General features: G+C 38.6%; 1 protein-coding gene across 19 annotated transcripts in view; it reads left to right on the forward strand.

Moving 5' to 3' along the window:
- The window catches only part of SOX6 (SRY-box transcription factor 6), a 636,025-nt gene extending 614,472 nt beyond the window's left edge, over positions 1–21,553 (forward strand). For 14 of the 19 annotated variants that reach the window (XM_057748518.1, XM_057748517.1, XM_057748515.1 and 11 more), the window contains 3 exons: positions 3,083–3,316; positions 5,882–6,098; positions 15,231–21,553. In XM_057748518.1, coding sequence (XP_057604501.1) covers positions 3,083–3,316; positions 5,882–6,098; positions 15,231–15,534 — 755 coding nt within the window. In that variant the 3' untranslated portion in view covers positions 15,535–21,553. Of the gene's footprint in view, positions 1–3,082; positions 3,317–5,881; positions 6,103–15,230 lie in introns of those variants that run through there. The other 5 variants (XM_057748525.1, XM_057748535.1, XM_057748526.1 and 2 more) reach the window with 2 other exon arrangements.
- The last annotated feature ends 210 nt before the right edge of the window (positions 21,554–21,763 follow it).

The following is a 21,763-nucleotide window of genomic DNA, read 5'->3' on the forward strand; positions in this document are numbered from 1 at the left end:
GTTTAAAAGTAGTTTCAAACCTTGGTCTCTCTGGATAAGTTTCTTCTTCTTCCCAAATCTTGGTTCATTAATGCAACATTTCTAGTTTTAACTTGGAATGTCCCATTCATTTTTCAGTTGACTCCACTTGGAAGAGAGAAAAGAAGACAAGAAAAAAGAGATGTGCACACACCCTGGTGTTTTCTATTTTCCTTCTTAGTTCACATTTTTATACTTTGTGCTGTGCTTGAATTCCTCAACTTCTGGGAGCATTTCTTGTGAGACTAGAGATCTGCTGTGTAATTAATTCAGTGTCAGTCAGTGTCACGTAAATAATATGAACTATGGGAGGACAGATAAGGTCAGTGTAGGACAGTTGGTGGAGTGGGACCTGAACTCTATTCCTTGGAGAGGGTAGAATTTAGGTAGAAGTGAGTAGGAAGGATATGCTAAGACTGCAATATGGAGTGAGAGGGAGAGAGGTTGGGTTAGGTATGGACAGGTCTGGGAGAATCAATTGATATGGAGTAGAAGATCTACCATGATCAATCTGTAGGAGATTAAAACTTCCCATTTACAGTGAAATACATCTTGTAAGTGAATAAATAAATGGAAGCTGGCTATTTGTTGTTGCTAGAGGTGAAGTAAAGCTATGACAGTAAAAGCAGATCTCAAATGTTAATCACCTGTAGCATAGTAGTTAACTTAGAATAATATTGAAATGTTTTTGCATCTGACATTCTCCACAAGCCTTTCTCCTTTTATGTGTACGCATGCAAGTATATAAATTGCTGAATTCATGTCAGTTGTGAAGTAATGGCACTGAGGGCATCATAAATTACCATGGTGATCCTTAGGAGAAGACACTGTCATATCTGAATGAGTGTTTCACTTCCAGAGTAATGTATGCCTTCATCTGGCCCAGCAGTCAGCATATTGCCCTGTGTTGATGGATATTGTCAGCTGGAAGCTACACTACATTTCACTGCACAATAAACATGGCTGTCAAACCCATATAAAGTGAAATCAATTTATCCTGTATGGTCAGTGCATTTTAAATGAAATTAATGTACTGTGGGTATGGTGGCAAAAAGGTAGCATATTAGTTATGCATCTTGGGATCTGAGACTTTTCATGTAAGGGATCATTCTGTCTAGTAGGCTTAAAGAAGAGCTGTTTATAAAATATTTTATTTTTCATGGTCTTCAGAAAGGGGCTCCTCTGCCCTTCTTCATATTTAGAAAAGAATTGGCAATATTAGCCAGTTCGGCCCTTTTATCCTGTCTTTTGTTTGCAATAAATGATGACCATATTTGCCAAATAATAGTGCACTTTAATGTTCTAATTTATTACTAGCTCTGACACAAACAAATTTCTACTTAATCAAGGTAGCTGGAAATAGAGTAGAAGGGCAAAGATGGATTGGGTCATGTTGTTCCCATACAATCATTCCACTGAGCTGAAAGGATTTACTCTTTCCAAAATGCAGAGATGTAGGTTTTAGTGTATATTTTGCTTCTAAACTTTTAGGAGTAGGCTTTCCTATTGATGCAGTAGAAGCCCTGGCTGAGGCCATCAGTCCAACTTTACATGTAACTATAGGGGTTTTCAATCTATAGGGAGATATTTAGTAGTGCCACATGTAAAGCACACATCAGTGTGTCGTGCTGATAGGGAGTATGAAAGCAAGCAGGAGCTATGCTCATTCATTCATTCATTTATTCAGCCTTCATTAACTGAATGTATTTTACTAATTGAAACTCTATATGCCATGTGCTTTATTGGACTCCAGGAGTACAGCAGTGAAGGAGAGCCATTTCCTGCCATATCCTCAAGGAACTTTCAATCTAGTGTGTTACTATGGTCATTTCTTTGGAAACTATAAAATATCAGGAATTTAGACATAGCTTCATAGGGGATATTAAAGAACTACCCTCATGCAGCAGAAAAATACATCAGGACCCTTGAAATGACTGCCTTTTATTCTACTACTTTTGCATATGAGTTGAAAACTGAACAATCCTTTACTTAATAGGTATTTGTTGAGTATCTATTACATGGAAAATTCTGGGGATGTAAGAATGAGTGCAACATAAGCACTAACTTTAGGGGTCTTATATTCCTGGGGATGGAATGGAAATATTAGAGAGAGATGGTCACTTAAACAAATAATGTCTTTGGAGCATGTAACATCAAAAGAAAGAAAAATAAATGCAGGCTGGGAAGCATCATTGCAAATGCTCTTCCTTTGGCCTGAATTACCCTTCCCATCTGTCTTTAGTGCCCTCCCCTATTCACGTGCTAATTCCTGTTCATCCTCCAAGACTCAGCTTAGATGTTGCCTCTCCTAGGAGGCATTAGCTGACTGTCCTGTCTGCTGGAGCCCTCTTGATGCCCTGTTTACTTCAATATTAGAGCACTTACCGTACACACTGTTGTAATTGTCTGTTTGGAGTCTGCTTCTCCCTGAACTGTGAGTTCCTTTAAAAGCAGGTGTGGTTTTATTCACTTTTGTATACCTAGCACCTGGCATAAAGCCTAACTCATAGTAATTGCTCAGTTAGTAGTTATCATTGAATTATTAAGTAGTTCATGAAAAACACCACATTTGAATAGGCTTGAAGGATGAATAGGATTTAGCATGAAGAAGTTGGCGAAGGAACTTCCAGGCAGTGAGGGGAGCACCGGCCAAGACACAGTGTTGTGAAAGAGAATTCTGTTTGGGGTAAGAGATAGTTTGACGTGGCTACAGTGTTTGGCAAATGAGGCTAAAGTGATAGGTAAGAACCTGCTTTTGAAGGAGCAATCACAGCAGGAAAGGTTACCATAAAATAGTGCTTTATTGTCACCTGGAGTTGATTGTAGTAAAAATGTACTAGGTGTATAAAAACATGCAAAATTAATTCTGCCCAGTGTGTCTTTGAGGCCTACCTCAGAAGAGCCTGTAGAATTGTCATCTGAAACTGTTTTCTGCTTCCAAGAGTTCATTTAAAAAGAAGAGAGGGGCCTAGGAAAAACAGCTGAACCAGGTGGCAAGCTGTGTTACATTGTCCAGATAATAATGCTTTGCACCCATCTTGTTCTTCCTGCCCTGACATTACAGGAAGTAAAGCAATGAATGGCTCTGCAGCTAAACTACAGCAGTATTATTGTTGGCCAACAGGAGGTGCCACTGTGGCTGAAGCACGAGTCTACAGGGATGCCCGTGGCCGGGCCAGCAGCGAGCCACACATCAAGCGACCAATGAATGCATTCATGGTTTGGGCGAAGGATGAGAGGAGGAAAATCCTTCAGGCCTTTCCTGACATGCATAACTCCAACATTAGCAAAATCTTAGGTGAGTGCAGCCGCAGATGCGGATCTTCTACCCAACGAGTGGAGGGAAAGGGCCTCATCTGACACCTAAGGGAGACTGTGGCTTGTGGAAGTTAGGTGGAGCTCAGCAAGCTGCCCCAGAGACTGTCATCGTCTCTGCATTCCTTACCCCGCACTGCAGCGTTTAGGTTTAGGAGTGAGTACTTCTACCAGGTGCCAGAGCAGGATTGACTAAAAACTTATTTTAGAGACAAAACTATTTATTGTATGTGTCACTAGGGCATATTCATATTTAGCAGTGACTCTGAGAGGTCACTGCTAAATATGAATCATGGAGACTAGCTTTATCTCCTTTCCTTAATTCAGTCTTTTAGAATTCGTAAGTTGTTATGAAACCCTGGAAACACTCCTAGACCCTACAGTTCTCTCTGCTTTAATATTCTTGGGTTCATATGTCCCTCTGAAAGAACTCACCAAGGACTAGGGGTGAGCCCCCAAATAGTGTGAAATTTATGGAGTGTAGAACAGTGCCTCTAATGATAACTTTAAAACTTGTAAAATAAAACTACATTTACTTTAATAAGATATGACTAGTTCAAATTTCATAGCAGTGAGTTGAACACATAGACCACAGGGCAGAGGCCCACTTTGTGGTAACTTGCCAGAGTGATTCTCCCGTTTCTCCAGATTAAACTCAAGCCTTGTTCTATTAGTGTAAAGCTTGCCTAGCGCAGATTATACAGTTTGGAATTATTGTGCTCAACATATTGAACGTATTTTATTCAACATGCAGCATTACAGTCAACATGTTTCCTCTTTAAAAAGAAAAAACACAGAAGGCACTGTTCTATTTAAGCTGTCATGATGTGACAAAATCTCAAAGGGAGCCGTTTAAGAAGCCGAAAAACATTAGAGACTTAAACTGTGGTTTTCATTTTTTAAATGTTTTGTTCAAAAGCAATAAATATTTAACCTGAGTAAATATCAGTGATCTGGACATATACAAATACACATGTTTTGTCACTGTATAAATAATTTAACTTGATTCTGAGACATTTTGAGGCAGTGACCCCTAAGAAAATTTTAAACATACATAAGATCAAATAGTGCTGAAATGTTAAAATACAAGTTTTTCCCTTCTCTTTTTGACTTTTGAATTTCAAGATGGATACTAAATGTCATTACAATTAAGTGGGGTTTTATTTTTAGACTTTCAGAGATATACATAGGGGCATTATTCTTATTAACTGAAGTACCTTTCAAACCAAAATGCTCCTAATGTATATATTAAAAGTTTTTCTAATTAATAGACATTCAAAGGAAAATCATTATTTCTCTATCCCCAAACTTTGATATCACATTTTGAAATTTTCCTTTTTTTTTTTTGGCCATTTTATTAGCAGTATGAGTAAGCTCTCCAATGGGCACAGAACCACTCTGTTTCCATTTTGGCAGCTGTGGGGAATCTATATTATTAGTGTGCATTCTGTGAAAAAAATTGAGTATAGTAAGTGTATTCATTAAAATGTAAACTTTTAAGCACAAGCATTTTGAAAGCACCAAAAATCTTCTGTTAACTGGGGCTTTAAGCTGCTGGGAGCCAGCCGAACACTGAGAAGCCTGTCCGTGTAGACTTTTTACACAACTTTTGCACAACAATCAGGAAAAACAGGGATGGATGTACTATTAAAACAACCAGGATATTGCTGGCTACAGAGAATATTTGTACAACTTTTCCATTTGTTTATGTATGAAAAATCTCCACTGAAGAATAGCTAACATCCAGTCAGCACAGCTGTTACCGCTTTATTCACCAGCGAGACACAAAAATGCAATTTGATACACGTAAAAAAACACATCCCTTCTTCGTCAAGTGTTTAGATAATTCTTTATAAACAATATTAGAGAAGTGAATACTTTTCCTTCTTCCTGTATAAACCATATTAAAAATTTTTGTACTTTTATTGGGATGGCTTTGAATGAATGTTTATAGTACTTGAAAATGGTATATATAATTCCAACTGTACCTTCCTGTTCTAAAGCTATAACTTCTTAAGTAGAGTTTAGGTTTTTTAATTACCCTAGACCAGGGGAGACAGTGTGCACCTTACGTTTTTATATATGGAAGACTGTCAACATCTGCCAACATTTTATCAAAGGATAGCTTCGCTAAAGATGCTTGGAGCGTGGGAGATGTTTGAATTTCTGGAACCAAGAGAGTTTTTTCCTGAGAATTCTGTCATACTCCAAGATACGCTTAGGAGGTTTAGGTTTTTAACCCTAGGCAGATGGATGGGGAAACGATTTGGTGTAGGAGATGATCTTAAGCAGCAAAAACATGTTTTAAAACAATATACTTATTGTCGCATCAGCTTTAAATTATTGAGAGAAATACTATAATAAATGTATCACACCCGAATTATCCTTTGCTCTGTAGTCTAAAACACTAGCTGTGAGGCTCAATGGTATGTGGTAACAGGAGCTGCTCAGAGCACGGGTGAGTGAAATGGTGGGAAGATATATTTAGTATTCGCCAGGAGTACGTTGCCTTGACCACTTGGGTACTTAAGGCTATGTTTATGTCTAGGGTCTCGCTGGAAATCCATGTCCAACCAAGAGAAGCAACCTTATTATGAGGAGCAGGCCCGACTAAGCAAGATCCACTTAGAGAAGTACCCAAACTATAAATACAAACCTCGACCGAAACGCACCTGCATTGTTGATGGCAAAAAACTCCGGATTGGGGAGTATAAGCAACTGATGAGGTCTCGGAGACAGGAGATGAGGCAGTTCTTTACTGTGGGGTAAGTGTTCCTGCATTTAGCCACCTGGGCTTTCCTTTCCCGCTAAGAAACCGCAGGAGGGCTACTGGCAGTGTGTTTGGGAAGGAGATTAGGGAAGAGAAGAGGTTGTGACATACAGAAGGGGCCTGTCACAAGCCTTGAAGCATGGCTTCTGCTCAAATCAAAACAAACCGGCAACAGATCACTCCCATCTGATCACCCCTTTCATTGTCTCTCAAACTAATCTAAGATGTTCAATGCCCACACACAAAGTTTCTGGTAGTTTATTTAAGCACACAGGGAGAAAAAAAGTAAAAACTAACCTTAAGAAATCCCCAGAAGCTTTCCAGGTTCTCTGGGTGGTGCTTCTGACTCTAATCACAATAGTCTGCTTTTGTTGTGGGATTTACCACAAGATAATTGGCCCTGACATTGGTTAGAGGACCTCATTTTTGGCAAAAGATCCAGAACTCCTGTTGCAGTAAATTATTCTGTGGTAGAAACAGTAACAATGTGGATTTTCTTGCTTAAATCAGAAACTAGACATGTTTTTGATATCTTCAAGTCTGATTTCATGTCATTTTGTTTAAAAATTAGGTAATAGATTTCTGGTATAAATTTCGACTTGGCTGACTGGCTGTCTGCATTCAAAAGAGGCCTCTTGTAACCACAGTAGTCAGAATAAGTGGGGATGCAGATGCCTGTAGGTTCCAGCACACTCAGACCTAGAAGCATAGGGTGGGTGGCAAACCAGAGGACCATTCTGGAGGCACCGGCCTGAGGCAGCTAGCGTCAGACTGGGGAGACACTTGGGAAATGCTTGAGAGAGAGAAGTGGAGGAAGTAAAAAGGAAGCTGTGTTCCCTGTTAACTGGAAGGGGCACTGAGGAGCTGTGCTATGCCAGGGAAATAAGAAAGCTTCACTTAGACGTGAAGAAAAGAGATACCTTAAAGGAGCAGTAAAGAATCACTTATTTTTAAGGACACTCAAAAAATAACGTCCTGGAACAAAAGGTTGGTTTCAGAAGCATGTGTTTAAAAACATGAAACTAACTTGAAAAAGTAAATAGTCAGAACATAAACAAACAAACAAAAATAGGCCAGTGAAAGCAGACTGGGTCACTATACGGTACGCTAGAGCGTCCTGGGGAGGAGCGTCGGCTTCTGCATTTGACCACTGAGTTTCAGACGCTGGCTGTGCTTCCTACTTGGGCAAGTTATGTAACTTTTCTAAGCTTCCGTTTTCTCATGTGTGAAATGAAACAAATAATAATACCTATCTCATACGATTGTTGAGAAGATTCAATGAGGCAATGCTTTTAAAAATACTTTGTATAATGCTTAGTATGATATCAATAAAGGTGAATTCCTATCATTATTATTACTATTAAATATGGATTCGCTGTTGCAGTAAAACTATATTTTATATCACACTAGATAATCAATGAATTTCTTTACACTGTGGCAGAAACTTTTCGAGGTAAAGTGAGGTTTAAATCACTTTGTTATTTGAGGATCCCAATATATTAATAGATGAAAACATGCCAGAATAGGATATCAAATTTTTCTGTGTTATAAATGTTTGCGTTTTAAAAAGTAATGCTTTTAACACCAAAAGTACAATACTAAAGAATTGGGCTATTCACATGCTAATTAGAGTATTTATGAAATATACCACATCACAGTGCACTTTAAGTATAGTTGTAGATAACAAAATGTAAATTTAAGACTGTGTAATGTCTTCTTTTAATCCTGTTAGTATATCTTTGAAAATGCATATAGTCTCTTTTGAACAGAGAATCAGAAGTTTAAATTTGAGGTGCTTTGTCATTCCCACCCTTCTCTCCAGTCATGTCCCCTGTGTTGCATAGTGGGTCTTTTTTGCCACAGTCTGGAAAAATGAGATGCAGTTATTCTATTTAATTTTGTCCCCTTTACCAAAGGGAACATTGATAACGGCTCTGGACCAGAATACCTCAACACATAACCATGCATGTAAAATGAAACTAAAACAACCCAACATTAGCATCTACTACTTACTGCGTGCCTACTGTATATGAGGTCTTTTAGGTATACAAACTACATAATCTTCTAAATAAGATAGAGAAATTGAAGCTTCAGGAGGTCCTATGGCTACTGAAAGGAGAGCAAGAGCAAAGAATTACATCAGGTCTCTGCCTCTGTCATGCAAATAGCTGAGGAATTGTCCTTACCACATTGCTTCAAAACATGCCTCATAGTACTATTCTGCACTGTCTTGAGTATGACTGTGTCATTTGAGGGAGAGCTCCTGGAACCTAGAGAAAATAAGGTCTTTTGTTGTGGTATACAGTGGCATAGAAGGAGCTTTGAAATTGAGAGACTAAGGATTCGGATGGTGTAGGAGGTCCTTTGCAGAAGGCTCATTCCAGACTGCGGAATGGAGCTATAGATGTGCAGGCAATGGTCAGAATATCTTATTCTTTAATCTTCAATGCTGAGTATTTTCCTCTGCCCCAGTTTTGATAATACTTGCTACATAAAGCCAGGTATTATTTCCACTTAAGGATTCGTATTCTCTTTTAAGTAGTTATATGTGATAGATTATTAACTCCCTGGGATTCATCTTTGGAAATTGATCTTCATTAGATGAGAGGTTATTACAAGAGGGAAGGACAAACAAGAAATTCAAAGATTGCTATTGACTTTTTGAGGGAATGGGGGTGAGATCAATTTTTATAGCTGATTTTGAAAAGACTTGCATAACTTTCAAGCCAATAAAATTATATATATTGCTCAACATTGTCATGCATTTTACTGATGATACAACTGGAAATTCAGTGAGTTAGGTTTTTATTTTTACTTAGCTATTATGAAATGAATGTATCAATACATGAAATGGAGTAATGTTTTAACTCTAACTTTGGATTTAACCCCTTCAATTGATAGATTAAGTATCAGAGTTTTGTAATAATCCTAATAGGAGTACTATTAATGTTAAGATGATACTTATTAGGGTACATATAGCTACAACATTGCCTTTTCCCAAAGAACTATGGCCAAATGAAATATACTTCCAATTTATTTGAAACTTATTCAGTATTTTACCTGTGAGCTAATAGATAATTATGCAGATACTATAAACTATTAAAATTTGGGGCTACTTTTTGAGTAACAATAATGGTAAATTATTGGATACTTACTTACGCTGAGTGAATTATACAGATTATTGCAGATACAACAAACCTATAAGATAGACAGTATCATCCTTACTATGAGGTTTTTAAAAACACAATATTCAGAGATGTTAAATAATGTGTTCAAGGCCACACAACTAGTAAATTGCAGAGCTGAGATTTAGACCAGGCTTATGTGAAACGTATTTCCTTTTCAGTGTTACACATACCTCTCAATTAGAGCCTACAAATTGTTTAGAAGCTGTATAGTGTAGTGGTTAAGAATGTCAATTCTGGAGCCAGACTGTTCTGGCTCAAATACTAGATCTACTTCCTGGCTCTAGGAACTAGTGCATAGCAATTCTTATTCCTCTGAACTCTCCACTTGCCTTTGGGAAACTTATTTAAACTCTATGTACTTCAGTTTCCTCGTATGTAGAATGGGGATGACAGTGATACCTACAACATCAGACCTTTCTGAAGACTGAATAACTTAATACATCTAAAGTGCTTGGAACAATGTCTGGCACATAGTAAGTCCCAAATCAGAGCAAATATTATTATTCTAGAGAAATGATGCTATGTGTCAAGTATATATTTCATATTATAAAGAATTATGTTCTACTGAATTGTGGGATAAGTGATTTGACAATTACCATTTTTATCTTAATCTTAAAGAGGTTGAATCAAGGCTATAAGATACTTATAAATTTACTTGATTAGCATAGACTAGACATATTATTTTAGTATTGTCCTTCTGTAGAGAAAGCTGGATTAGAATCTCTAATAGGTATGTAAAAAGATGTGCAGTTTCATCTCCTAATGAAACAAACTTCATTGCCTTCATTTATAGATACTGTAAAGGTCTGAAGGATCAGCAAACAGGAGCTTTGACAACATAAATAAATAGTTCCATTGCAATTGGCAAAGCTAGACTATACTCCAGAAATGTTCTTGTGATTTGGAAACCATGGAACAATGCCAGACTATCAGGATCAGCTCAAACTCTTTACTTGGGCTGGGAGGGAGGGTTCTTAGCCATCTCTACTCATATCAGCTGCATGTGTATACTTTTACAAACATCTACAACTTTTTTTTTTGATGTGTACATTCATTATTTGTAAAACCCAATACTTGCCAGCTATTCCTGTTTGTGAAATCTGCAGTGTTTGAATTTTGACTTCACAATTGATCTGTAGAGGAAGGAAAAATGCTTTTTAGGAAAGTAATTTCCGATAGACAAAGCTTGAGCCTGCTGGCTAGATTTTCCATTTTGTTAATTGATTAGTCAGTCAGTCGGTAAGGGCCTGTTTGAAACCAACTGTGTGCCTAGCATTGTACTAAAGTAATATAGTAAATGAGGCATTAATTCTGTGCACAATGAGCTTTCAGAAAATACTATAGTCAGAGAAGCCAGACACATACATGAATAGGTTAGCAAATAATAGTTTGTTATACACACACATACACATACTAGCACACAGAATACATTGCATAGTGCTTCACATAATGTATAATGAAGTACTAATTTTGATTATATAGACAAGAGCAAGTAAAGCTTTGAGGAAGGAAGATTACTATGCGTTAGGGCTACCTATAAGCCATTCTTGAGGAAGGGGACTTGAGGTTTGGGTAGGGTCAGGCTGGTGGAAAGTACAGGTAAAGATTCCTGTTTTAGCATGAAGGAGAGCATGAGCACATGGGGGAAACGGGAAAATGTTCAGTAATAAATCAGGAGGCTATCCTAGGAATTTTGTCTGGCAGTAAGAAAAGTAAAATATGTAGGATGAAACAGTATTTTGGAAACCCTTGAGAGCCAGATGTCTTCAACTATTAACACCTATGCTCACTTAACTCTTTTCGTCTCTTTTTATGCCGATGATGACAATGAGGAGCAAGACCAGCACAGCAATTTGCTTCTGATGTTGCACCCATAGAATAAGTGGTGACATAGGAGGGGCCTCGGAAGTCATACCCTTCAAACAGCTAGCCATTGTAGGAGTCCTTTCTAAGTTCAGCTTGCACTCTTTGAGGGCTAGAGAGTTCACCGCTTTCCAAGGGTGCTGGTTTCTTTGTGGAACATCTCCTAATGCTAGAAAGTTCTTTCTTCTTAACCAGGCCATACTCTGCCTTTCTGCTGCTTCATAGATTGGTTCTGATCCTCTTCTTTGGTCCCTTCTAGAACAAACCTCTTCCCTTTTTGTGATGAAAATCATTCAAGCATTTAAAGGTGGTTATATTCATATTCCTCCTCCACCACCCTCTCTCCCATATATCTAAGCTTATGACATCTTTTCTTCTCTAGAACAGGTTACCCAGCCTTTTCATTTGTTTTCCCCCTCATTCACTAGTTCATTCATTCATTCATGTATTCAACAGATTTTTGTTGAGTGCTTCCTGTGCTCCAGGTACTACCTAAGCTCTGGAACTATATCAGTGAAAAATCCTGTCTTCATGAAGCTTGCATGCTAGTGGAGGATGTCAGACAATGAATGCCTGACTGACTGAATGAATAAATAAATAAATATCAAATAGTAGTAAGTGCCTTAGAACAAAATAAAGGAGGGAGAGGGGTAGGGAGTTTTAGAGGACAGAGTGCAATTTTAAACTGAGTGGCTATAGAAAACCTCACTGAGAAGATAAACTTGAACAAAGACCTGAGAAGGTGAGGGAGCCAGCCATGCAGATATCTGGGACAACTGGGCAGAGAGAACATCAACTGCAAAGATCTTGAGGAGAGGTTACGTCTAGCTTGTTCAAGAAATAATGAGGCCAGAGCAATAGAAGCAGAATGACTAGCTGGGATGAGTACTAGATGTCAGAGGTAGTAGGGAGCCAAATTCTGAAAGGACTTGTTGGCCATTGTGAAGACTTTGAATTTGACTCTGGGTGAAATGGAAAGGCATTGAAGAGTTATAAGCAGAAGAGTGTTGTGATCTTAGGTTTCAAAAAGATCACTCTGAAATATTGTCTGAAGGGGATGTGCTCTGAACTAAGGAGTCAGGCTCTTAAAATAAACCAGATTAGAGTTGAAGGAGGCTTGAGCCAGGTTTGTAGAGGTAGGGGTGGCAAAAGTGGAGGGATTCTGGATATAATCCTGAGAGCAAACCAATAGGATTTGCCGATGGATTGGATATAGGGATATATATATATAGGATTGGCTCCAGCAGTCAGAAAGATGAAGTCATTAACCAAGATCTGAAAGGCCATGAGGGGAGCCAGGTATTTGGAGAATGATCAGGAGTTCAGTTTTGCACCTCTAAGGTTGAGATGGTATTTGGACATCCACATCAGATAAGAAGTTGTATGTGTGTATATATATATATATTTACATCTTCAAGGAATGAAGGGAGGGGGATGACTAGGCAGGAAGTAGATGGTGGGGTGGGGGCAGTGGGTGACACAGTCTGCTCTCTCTACCACCCAATAGTAGGCTTTTGAATATCTCATGTGTCTCACTTCAGAAAGTAAGTTGTATAATGTTTTATTTGCTTGTTCCATTATCAAGTTAATGTCCAAATACTGTTAAATATGTGACGCTCAGTTTAGAAGAGTTCGATTCTGAATCAAATTAAGTATTTTTCTGATAGTGTGAGCTTGCCTTTCTCACCCCAATCTTGATATCCATTAGAGAGTTTGTGAAATAAGAAAGGATTCAACTCCTGGATGTGGTACTTCTGTGGCTTTAGACAAACGACAGATTCTTTGAAACTTAATTGGTTACTTCATCTGTAAAATAGGGGAAATAATATTTATCTCTCAGGCTTATTTTGAGGATTAAAGAAGATAATATGAAAACATCTAAGCCTTGTCCATAGCACATAATGAGGTCAATTCAAATTTATTTCATATATGTAGATATTCTGATTTAAAAATACTGCAAAAAAAATGACCATCTATTCTTTGCAAAAAGAAAATGTCCTTTATGAAAAGAAAGTGTACCATTTGATAATTTGCATATGGTATGTAGAGTTTATATTATAGATTAGCTCACCATATTGGGAAATCTGTAAAATGGGTTAATATTGCGGTAAAAGTTTTCACCCTACACTCACTTTGTGATTAAGGCAAAAATATTTTTATTGCAATTATCCAAATTCAGTAAAAAAATTTAATGAGGCATTTACTGCCTTGGGTAGGTTAGCATAAAATTTAATTTGTGTTAATTTGCCCAAAACTTAGGAAGCAAGAAGTATACTGTTTTTAGAATTTGATTCTATGAAAGGGAAAAGAGTATTTTATCAGATGTTTCTACACATAGATTTAGATTTCTCTATCTTCTTCTTTGGGGCAATCAAAAAAATCACCATGAGCATCATAGAAAATGAAATGGATCAGTATCAGGTGCTTGGTATCAACTGGATATCTATAGGCTGTAGAGAAATCAGGAATTTTTATGGGATATAGTGAGCACAGTACATCTGTATATTGAATATCTATAAAGGAAAGAGTGATAGAATTCAAGTCAGGTGACCTAGGTTCAAATCCCAGCAGTGCTGGTTATTGAATGCAGGACCTTAAGCAAGGCTTCATTTTCTTCATCTGAGAACTGGGCATAATAATACCTCATGGGGTTGCCATGTTAATTGAGTAAGGTAACATATATGAAAATATCGTACATATTATGTTAGTCAAAGGTTAAGGCATCATTACTATGCCTCCTAGTGTTTGAAAGAGGTTGTTAAAGATAGCATTATCAGATATCCCACAGTGTGATTCTAGGCCATTTCCATCATTTCTCCTTCTACCAGGCTGGAAGGTATGCAGGCCTTTTTGAGAAAGTAGCCTCCTTCAGGACGTGTCAGAGAATAGCTGGCAACTAAGCTGGTTCTTCACAAATTCAGAGTTTTTTCCTGTTAGACTGAGGTGGATAGAAAGTTTCAGTGCGGGGGGGTTGGGGGGGTCCATAGAATGGTTCAAGTGATGAACTGACCTGAAGCCAAGTGTTAAAAGGTGGAAGGACTTTCCAGGACTTCCCTGACCTCAGCTTTTATAAATATATGGAAACTGAGGCTCAGAAAAGAGAGTTACAGTAACATTTTGAAGTGAATTAATATTTCTGTCCATAAAGATTGAGAAACACTTAGTAAATATTGAATCCAGGAGAATATTGTTTCAGTCCTAGTCTTTGAGCTAGGTAGTAGGTCTTTCATTCTTTCAACCAATTACAATGCCACAAGGGAAATTGAGAGAGAGCCATGTCTCCCTGCAGAGGGAGAGACTGACCTTCATGAAGGGTGTGGTCAGTTTATCTGAACTAGAGCAACATGATGATGGACTGATCTGGTGAGACTAGGCCTTGGCACCCTCTAGGGTCTAGGATGAGGCAATATGTGTTATTCTGTTAAGTGGTAGAGCTCTCACTGTTCTTCACTCCTGACTCCTCTAACCCCAGCTCCAGCCCAGGGCCACAGGAGTAATGACATCCAAGATGATCCTTCCATAATTAGGAAATAGAAGCTTCAGGGAGCTTCCCTCCAAGTTCAGAGACAGAAATAAGTAGACATTTACATGGATACCAAATACATGCTTTGCTGAATCTGACTCTGGGATATACTGGATCCTTCTCTCATTCTTTGTACAGTTCTCAGACCAAGGTTGAAGACACGAACCTGCTTAACAGTGTCATTATAGTATGTCTCATATTGCCAACCTATTTTTTTGTAATGTTCTGGGAGATCTTAAAAAATGATCTCACATGTAACTTTATGGAATTAACTACAGTATTTGTTCCAAATGCCAAGGGTTATCAAATCTTTGCTTTCATGTTGCAAAACCAACAATAAATTGCTCCATTGTATTTCTTTACCCCAACCACATCATCAGGGAGATTTGCAGGACTCCTCCAGGAAACACCTTTGTCACATTTTGTCATTTGCTAGAATTTCAAACAGTGCCCCCTTTTAGAATATGTGAGGGATGAATTCCAATGCCTCACAGAAGAACATATGAATATAGATATTTCCCTCTGCTTTATTTTATTTTTTGAATCTATACAGGCAGCAGCCTCAGATTCCAATCACCACAGGAACAGGTGTTGTGTATCCTGGTGCTATTACTATGGCAACTACCACACCATCACCTCAGATGACATCTGACTGCTCTAGCACCTCCGCCAGCCCAGAGCCCAGCCTCCCGGTCATCCAGAGCACTTATGGTATGAAGACAGACGGCGGAAGCCTAGCTGGAAATGAAATGATTAATGGAGAGGATGAAATGGAAATGTATGACGACTATGAAGATGATCCCAAATCAGACTATAGCAGTGAAAATGAAGCCCCGGAAGCTGTCAGTGCCAACTGAGGAGTGTTTGTTTGCTGAATTAAAATACTCTGACATTTCATCTCCCCTCCCCCCAAAAAAAGTTCTTAAAGAGCCCGCATGCATTTGTGGCTCCACAATTACATCAGCAGAATGGTCTTAATTGTTTCGTAAAGCGTGAGACAGATTAAGTTTTCCCTGATTTTTCATGAACTTGAGTTTTTTGTCGTTATTGTTATTGTTGTTGTTGTTTTTTAATTTAGGTGAAGACATATTAAATATGAGACACCAGGACTTGAAAACTTATCTCAACCCATAGCTGTCTTACAAGTCTTATATTTTTGTCTTACTTTTTTTTTCTTTTGGATGTTGATAAAGGTTTAAGTTCCTGTTTTAGGTGGGGTTAAACATTCTCACTCAGGTATGCTGTGCCAGCCTACAGGTTGTGAATGTGTTTTTACTCTGAATTATTTTAGAAAACAACTGAAAATTTCATATTGTGAAACAGAACAAGTCCACGGCGTGTGCAGCTGCATGTAGAGCATATTCAAAAGGCCTCAGAATTCCATTTTTCCATGTGTAGAGTTAAACTTTGAATGTGCCAAACTTTTTCATAACTTTTGAATCTTAATATTTTGAAAGTCTTAAAGGAGACACTGCAAAGTCTTAGACAATCTTTGGCATCTTAAAATAAAATAGCAAACCACACATTTTTTTTTTCCAGAAAATGGTAAAGTACTCAGGAATCTGGAGACAAGATATTGTAAGGAATGAACAAGGTTGCCACAGTGCATGTACCCAATTGTGTTTGCCTCTTGACGTGCCATCAGTGTGTGACGTGGTATGACGTCCATGCACCAGAGCGATCACCACACCAGATACCGACACGGTGGTCTTCTCTGCCTGAGACCACCTCTCACTACATCCATTATCCCTTTGCCTTTAACCCTGACATTCAGTCTTAACACATTTTCTCTTAAATAATTTATTCATTCCAGAATGTCAAGGGTCCACTTACTATTTATTTAAAAAAAATTGTTGGTGGCATTAATTTAATAATTCTTTTTTCTCACCCTCCTTCCCCAAAGAACTTTTCAGCCCTTTTCACCTCCTTCTCCTGCTAGATACAAAAGATGTACATAGTGACTTTATGTCCCCAGAACATCTGGAAGCATTTCTGAAACAAGATACTACTAAATACCTATATTATTGTTTTTGAACATCAGTGTATATGGCTGTAAAGCTGTGTATTTGGATACAGGTGTAGAGACCTACACTTCAACAGGTATGCCCCTGAGGTTCACGGTGACTTTGAATCTTTTGCCAGAATTTCCCCCAAATTCAATTCAGCAACAAGTGGTAGGATCTGCATCAGTGGCATTTCGCCTGAATGCCATTCAGCAGCAAGGGTCAACAGTGGTGACTGCCAGGCAGGAGAGTCCCTCAGCCAATCGTAAAGCCCAAAGCTGCGGGCCATGTAGGAGTCCACAGGGATGCTGTCATGGGCTGGCACCTTTACACTGAGCTGCCTTGTCCCATCTGGCACATCTAGGGAGTTCTTTGCAAAATCCCCAGGATGCAAGAAGCCACATGACAGCCTCAAAACAAAGATAGAGGCAAATAGTCATGATACATCCAGAGAATGAAAGAAAACCATAGGGAAGGAGAAGGAGGGGAAATACATTCCCTAAATGGGATGTTCCTACTGTTAACTCTGGGGAACAGATCACTCCTGGGGGCAGCAGGCGAGTTCCTCTGGCTCACTCCCTCCGTCTGTGGCCACGTGGGGGTCATGCCTACATGTGAACAAGATTAACTGCCCATGTTACACAAGGATTTTTCTGGAGATGTGCTGTTGGGCTGGGAGGCAGTGAGGCTTCATTCCCCATCTCCTAACCACAGGGAGCTTGGCCATGCCATTTTGACCTTCCTAAAACCAGGACTGATTGCCTATGGGGTAGCCTCGCCCAGGGTAGTTCAACGGGAGAATGTCAGCAAATGGGACAGTTCACCTCATGGGACAACCAGAATCTGATCACCAGGACATAGGAACGGCCCCATCAGATTTCTTGAGCCATTTTGTCACTTGGAAGAAAATAGTGTACCTTCATATTTATTTAAGAGTGCTCAAGGCCATACCTAATAGCAATAAATAGGTCTAGCCAAGACATTACTGTCTATGTCATTAGCTGGGAGTGCTCTCTATAAGCTGATTAAGGTACTGATAGGAATGTTTGGTTCTTAATATTGATTGGGGATTGGAACTTTGCTTTTGTACATTTATTTCAAATGAGGAGGAGGTCATTTTTCTAAAAAAAATGAGTATTTATTATTGTCTTACTGGTTTCTTTTGATTGTATACCTCTCCTCCTCAGTTCATTCTCATGTTTTTTTCTCTTTCTCTTTGACTCTTGCTTTTGCCCTCTCCCACTCCTTTTTAATTTTGTTGCATAAGTAGAGTGCTGTATGGCTAGCATTGTATTGTATGTAATTAATTTTGCACAAAGGCAAACATTTAGAATAGCAGGTTAATTTTGTTTGTTTTTATGACCATGCCAAAATAATATTCTGGGCTGGTGGAGAACAAAGGACTGTTCTTTAGGACTGAAACTTGATTTTGCTTGTAGTTTAAAAAAAAAAAAAAAGAAACAAAAAAAGAAAACAACGACAAAAAAAAAAACCAACAAAAAACACACACACTCACAGATGTTGTTTCGTAAGTGTTATAAGCACTGGATATAAATGGTATTTTTTATCACTTCTGACTAATGTGAAGCTGTTGTACGAAAACTACATGAACAAAAGTCATCTGTTTCGACTCGTGTGGGCTTGCCTCACAGTTGCCGGATTTGAGTCATTTTTATGTCTTGTTATTTCATTTATTTATGCAAAATACATGTGTGTATGAACACTTTGTTTTAGCTCCAGCTCTGCCTCAGTACTGGGGTTCAGTTACTTCTAGCCATGTTCTTAAAAATGAAAGGCTATTCAGGAATGATCTGATTGTAAACGTCTCTTTCATTGGGTCAAACAGTGATGCTGTATTTGAATCTAAATTCTGCACATAAGCAGTGTATTCTATTTATTAGCCAAGTTTGGCTCTAAATATCCATGGAAATTAAAAATGACAATCATAGGGTTCACTTCATTTTATTTTCAGTGGGGCTTAAACAAAGTTTTTATGACTATACCATCTCATTTTAGATTTTTCTAATTGTGTAAATATAACATAGAAATAGAATTTATTTTTGGTTCATGAATATTTAGTGAAATATAAGTTATGTATTTCCTTTTTGTTCTCTATCCATATTTGTTGGTCCAGACTAGAAGTTGACGAGTCACTGTACCTCATGGGGTAGTGAATTATCAGCCACAGTGAGAGCGCAGAGTCCCACCTGTAGCTGGAGCAGTAAAACCCATCACTTGGATTCTCATACAGTTTAGAACCCACTGTCCACAGACTCAGACTTTCACTTTTTTTCTTATAGAAAGTTGATGAATTGAACATGGTGAATTTCCAGCGCAGCTGGGAGAGAGTCAATTTGCTTTGTGAATCCACACAAATCTTATAAGGTAGTTCTGTGACCATTTAATAGCATGAAGCATGAATGCCATTATAAAGGCAAAGATCTTTCTCTGAGATTGGCCATTAATGAAAGTCCCGTCATGCCAATTAGATTAAAGAATGTCAATCAACTTTTTTTCCATTGCTCCCTATTTCAAAGTATCTTCAAGTCAAAGGTAAAAATTATCTCCATTTTGTTAAAGGATCAGGATTTCCCTTGTCACTTAGAATAGGGACACTGGCAGACAATCCTGTCTTAAAAAATGGACTATATGGAATAGGAAGGAAGGAGGAAAGGAAGGAAGGAAGGAAAGGAAGAAAAGAAAGAAAGACAGAAAGAAAAGGGAAGAAAGGAAGAAAAGAAGAAAGAGAAAGGAAAGAAGGAAGGAAGGAAGGAAGGAAGGAAGGAAGGGAGGAAGGAAGGGAAATAAAAGGTCAGTCTGTGGACAGGAGCAGCCAGGCAGGCAGTTCATCTGTTCCGTTGGCAGATGTGATGCAGTATCTTTTCCAGGAAGGTACGAAAGCTTTGTTGTTTTCACCTGTATTCAGCTCACCTTTTTAGGAGCACATCAGTTTGCTTCATTTGGTATTTGATACTCCCTAGCCTTGTCCTCAGGCCTGATTTGATTTGCCAGGGTCCTGACACCATCTCTCAGGCCAAGTTCTAAATTCAGGTGTGGGCTCACAGTGCTATTGAGCTTGTCAAATTCTGGCCTCCCCTGAACATTAGCCCCACTGGAGCCTGGGGTGTTTGAAAAGGGTGTGATCACTCTAGGGCTGAAATTAAAGGCTTCTTTCTTTTCCTTATGAAGCCAGGCTGCTTCTCTGGAGCACACCCTCCCGAGCAGGGAGCACAGGCGCTAGCTGAAAGCAGGGATTGTTTCGAGGAAGCCCATCTACCCCCAGTAGGAAGGCAGCCTGGTCACTTAACACCACAGCTGAGGCTGCTTCTCTCAATTTACTCATTTTGCAAAGAGATGACCTCTACCTACTCATTAGGGAAAAGAAAAAGAATCACTTCGTAGTTTTAAACCGTATGAGAAGTCCTGTACCAAGTGCCAACAACTGCAAAGAATGCAGCTAGAGGAATGTATTGAAATTATTACTGGGTCTTCCTTTTTAATGAGAAAATGACAAAAATGGTTGCTGTAGCCTTGCCTGATTTTGTACATGTTTGTCTAAGGACTGAGTTGGCACTTAAGCTCACTTCTCAAAGTATAATAATATTGTATGACCTCATTTGTCCTTTTACAAAAGCACTTGCATCATTTCCTTAAGTCATCTGTCCCCTGACATGTTTTCTTCCTTAATAAACAACTTCTATCTGTTATTCCTGCCGGTTATGTTCTGTTTCTGACGCCATGTACTATTGAGCGTAACCCTCTGCTAATATCCCTGAAAATACTGATATGCATAACACATTTCCCTTTCATCCCCATCCCACCTTTTCTTTTGGGGACAGATTTCTTTCCAAAAGCTCATGAACAAGTGTTCGGAATGCTGGTACCTTTGGGGCAGGGTTAGAGGTGGGGGGAGAGGGGCAGAAAGGTAAAGCTTAGTGCAGATACTCTTCTGACTGGCGTCCGTGGCAATATGAAAGCTTGAAGGCAACTCAGTGACGTATCTTGCTCAGTAGTTTCTTATTCCTGCAGAACCACAAGCAGAAAGTGAGGCCTCAGTGCTGGTGCTCTTGGAGTATGGGGAATGTGCAAATATTTAACTGTTTTGTATGCTGCACATTGCAGACCTGCTCGTGTGCATTCTCCGTTTGTCTCCCTTTGTCATATGTGTTTTTGCTTTTTTGAAAAAGTGCAGTCTTTATTGTACCCTTTTTCCAGCTTGTAGCAAATTAGGATGCTTAGCATTTATGTTCATTCATTATTGTATTTGCCATGTAAAATTTTTATTACCTTAGATAAGCTTATAAGCTGTTACTACATAACTTATCTTACTGTAACTCTTTTATTTCCTGACATTGTAATTTGTTTGTGATGTATATTGTGAGATTGTATTCTATGTTAATTTAATCAGCACAATTCACTGACATGCTGGACTGACATGCTGGCTGCTGTTTCAAAGTGTAAAGTTTGTGTAGGGCTGTTGGGACAACTGCAACCCTGTTGTCAAGGTACTGTGCTGGTTCCTCTAGCGACACTGCGGGTGCGGCCCTTGGGACGCTAAGGGCACTGAATACACCCTTGAGCAAATTTTAACTGCAGATTTTCTTTGTAGAAATTCTATGTATAACGCAGGTACCTACTTGGCCCATGGCTGGTAACTATTTGGGCAATTAGAAAAAAAACAAAAACCATAAAAACTAGTGTCTATTGCTGCTTTGAATATGTTTGAAAGTCTGAAAATGTAAATAGTTTATCAAAAAAAAAATCTTGTACAGTCCAGTGTAAAGTTTTTAAATGACCTTAAGGGTTGCCATCACATCTTTCTCACACTCTCCTCTTGACAATGGAAAAAAGTTTGCTAAGGATTAAAGAAATAAGAAAAAAAAAAGAAAAGAATCTCTTCAAATTTCAAGGAATGAATCATTGTTCTTAGCTTTGTTGCATACACACACTTCTTGGATTTCGTTGTGCAGTATTGATGTGAGATAAAACTCAACATTGAATAATCTTTCAGTGGTACTTTTCAAAGTCTTCCCCTCCTCTGCCTCATAATTAAGGGAAAAGACAAAATTGAAAGATGCTGTCT

Source organism: Hippopotamus amphibius, chromosome 9 (assembly GCF_030028045.1).
Source record: "Hippopotamus amphibius kiboko isolate mHipAmp2 chromosome 9, mHipAmp2.hap2, whole genome shotgun sequence".
Lineage (NCBI taxonomy): Eukaryota > Metazoa > Chordata > Mammalia > Artiodactyla > Hippopotamidae > Hippopotamus > Hippopotamus amphibius.